The sequence below is a fragment of the Chiloscyllium plagiosum genome, chromosome 4 (genome assembly GCF_004010195.1).
Source record: "Chiloscyllium plagiosum isolate BGI_BamShark_2017 chromosome 4, ASM401019v2, whole genome shotgun sequence".
NCBI lineage: Eukaryota > Metazoa > Chordata > Chondrichthyes > Orectolobiformes > Hemiscylliidae > Chiloscyllium > Chiloscyllium plagiosum.
This window is the reverse complement of record NC_057713.1, coordinates 366,528-368,734: the sequence shown is the minus strand read 5'-3', so window position 1 is coordinate 368,734 and position 2,207 is coordinate 366,528. Positions and strand designations below refer to the sequence as shown.

General features: G+C 49.6%; 1 protein-coding gene across 1 annotated transcript; it reads right to left on the bottom strand.

Annotated features, from left to right (window-relative positions):
* Positions 1-1,610: 1,610 nt before the first annotated feature.
* LOC122548756 (ankyrin repeat and SOCS box protein 10-like) lies at positions 1,611-2,141 on the bottom strand. The gene has a single exon (XM_043687523.1). The coding sequence runs from the start codon at positions 2,139-2,141 to the stop codon at positions 1,611-1,613; it is 531 nt and encodes a 176-aa protein (XP_043543458.1).
* Between the last annotated feature and the right edge of the window lie 66 nt (positions 2,142-2,207).

Sequence of the window (2,207 nt, the reverse complement as noted above, 5' to 3'; positions counted from 1 at the left end):
GATAAATGGGAGGGGGGTGGGGTTGGGGGAAGGTAGTTGAGAAAGCGATAGGTGGCTAAAGATGAGGGAGAAGGTGATAGGTCAGAGGGGAGGGTGAAGCAGATAGAAATGATGGACAGGTCCAGAGGGCGGTGCCCAGTTGGAGGCTTGGGACTGTGATAAGGTGGGGGGAGGGAAATGAGGAATTGTTGAAATCCACATTGATTCCGTGTGGTTGCAGTGTCCCAAGACGGGATATGAGGCATACTTCCTCCAGGCTTTGGGTTGACGATGGAGGAGGCCCAGGAACTGCATGTCCTTGGCGGAGTGGGAGGGGGAGTTGAAGTATTCAGCTACAGGGCGTGGGGTTGGTAAGTGTGGGTGTCCCGGAGATGTTCTCTGAAGGAATCCGCATGTTGATGTCCTGACTCCCCATTTGAGGAGATCACATTGGGTGTAACGGTTGCAGTCATTTACATTGGTGGAAGTGCAGGTCTCATTTCTGTCAGATATGGAAGGATCCTTTGGGACCTTGGACAGAGGTGAGAGAGGAGATGTGGGGGGCTGGAGAGAGACCATTCCCTGTGTGACTCCCTTGTCAGATCCATACCCCACTTCCCGCACCTTCTCCTGGCACCACAAGAATTGCAAAACCTGCACCCACACCTCTCCCCTCAGCAAGAGCACAGGGAGACCGCCAAAAACACAGGACTCAAATGATCCTTCCACATCCATATCTGAAATTTACCTGTACCTCTTCCAATGTCATCTACTGTATCTGTTGCACCTGATGTGGTCTCCACTACATTGGGGAGACAGGACGCCAACTTGTGGATCGTTTCAGAGAACATCCCTGGGACACCCAGCACCCACCAACCGAACGTTCTTTTTGTAGCTGCTGTTTTCACCCCTTGTTAGTTTATTTGTCTGTCCACAGTATATGGCCAAAAGTGATGGATAGGTTGCAATAACTCTCAGCAAGCAGACAGGGTCTCAGGGAGAACGGATTAGATTTGATGATGATGTAGATCTGGATCCTGGAATTTTCTAAAGGACCCACGATTTTTGGGAGATAGGGGAAGTTGTTTGTTTTTTTTAAAAGAGATGTTGCTGATTATTTGTTTTGAACTGTATTGACTTGTTGGAGTGTTATGGGGATTGTCTCAAAAAAATCATCAAATCTAATCCGTTCTCCCTGAGACCCTGTCTGTTTGCTGAGAGTTATTGCAACCTATCCATCACTTTTGGCCATATACTGTGGACAGACAAATAAACTAACAAGGGGTGAAAACAGCAGCTACAAAAAGAACATTCACATGGGGACCTTGTGATAATCATGTGGGTTTAAAAATTGACATGTGAGCAGGCTTTCGGAGCAGGTGGTTGGACAATGGCTTGAGATCTCCTTAGATAGAAGGCCTTATCTTTTAAGTTTGGGAGTTACAGAGCACCAAGCAGAGGGAAGGAGCAGGTGGGCACCTTATGATCATGTTGAGGAAACCCCGATTGACTCCATTGGTTAAAGCTGCCCCCTCTGTTCTGAATCTCTGATTCTGTCTTCCGGGAAAGGGATGTTCATCCACACCTTACACCCACTTAAACAGACCATTAAAGAAGAGGCAGTGAAAGTATTAACTCACCTTTGGAATAGCACCTGGCCAAATCCGGATGGATCCATAGTTTAAGAGGGATCGGACGGTGCGTTCGGGTTCATGTTCTAACTTGTAAGCGACAGCCTGCAGGGCTTTGTGCATTGGGGCATTTCCCCCGTAATCCATGCGGTTAACATCGATTCCTTTGCTCAGGAGCAGATCCACCATCCTGTGGTTGACTGTGCGACAGGCCAAGTGCAGTGCTGATTGCTTCTCTTCATCCAGTGCCTCCACACTGGCCCCATGCTCAACCAGATAGTGACAGACTCGGAAATACCTGTCAGCATCCTCGCTGCTGTGGGACTGGGCACATACACAGTGCAGTGGGCTCTGCTCACTCTCATTCAGCCTGTTCACAGATGCTCCGTGATGAAGGTACAACTGGACATGACCCTCCAAAGCGAACCTGGCTGCAATGTGCAGGGCTGTATCGCCCTTGTCCTCTGTGCGACTGTTCACGTTACACCCAAACCTCAGCAACAGCTCCGCACACCTGTCAACCACACTCATGATGACAGCCCCGCGGGTAAATCCGGCTCCAACCCCGCAATTCCCACCGCTCCCAACATCCCCCAC

What these genes read in the sequence shown, in the direction of transcription:
- LOC122548756 (XM_043687523.1), bottom strand. Translation starts at nt 2,141, where the DNA reads ATGAGTGTGGTTGACAGGTGTGCGGAGCTGTTGCTGAGGTTTGGGTGT.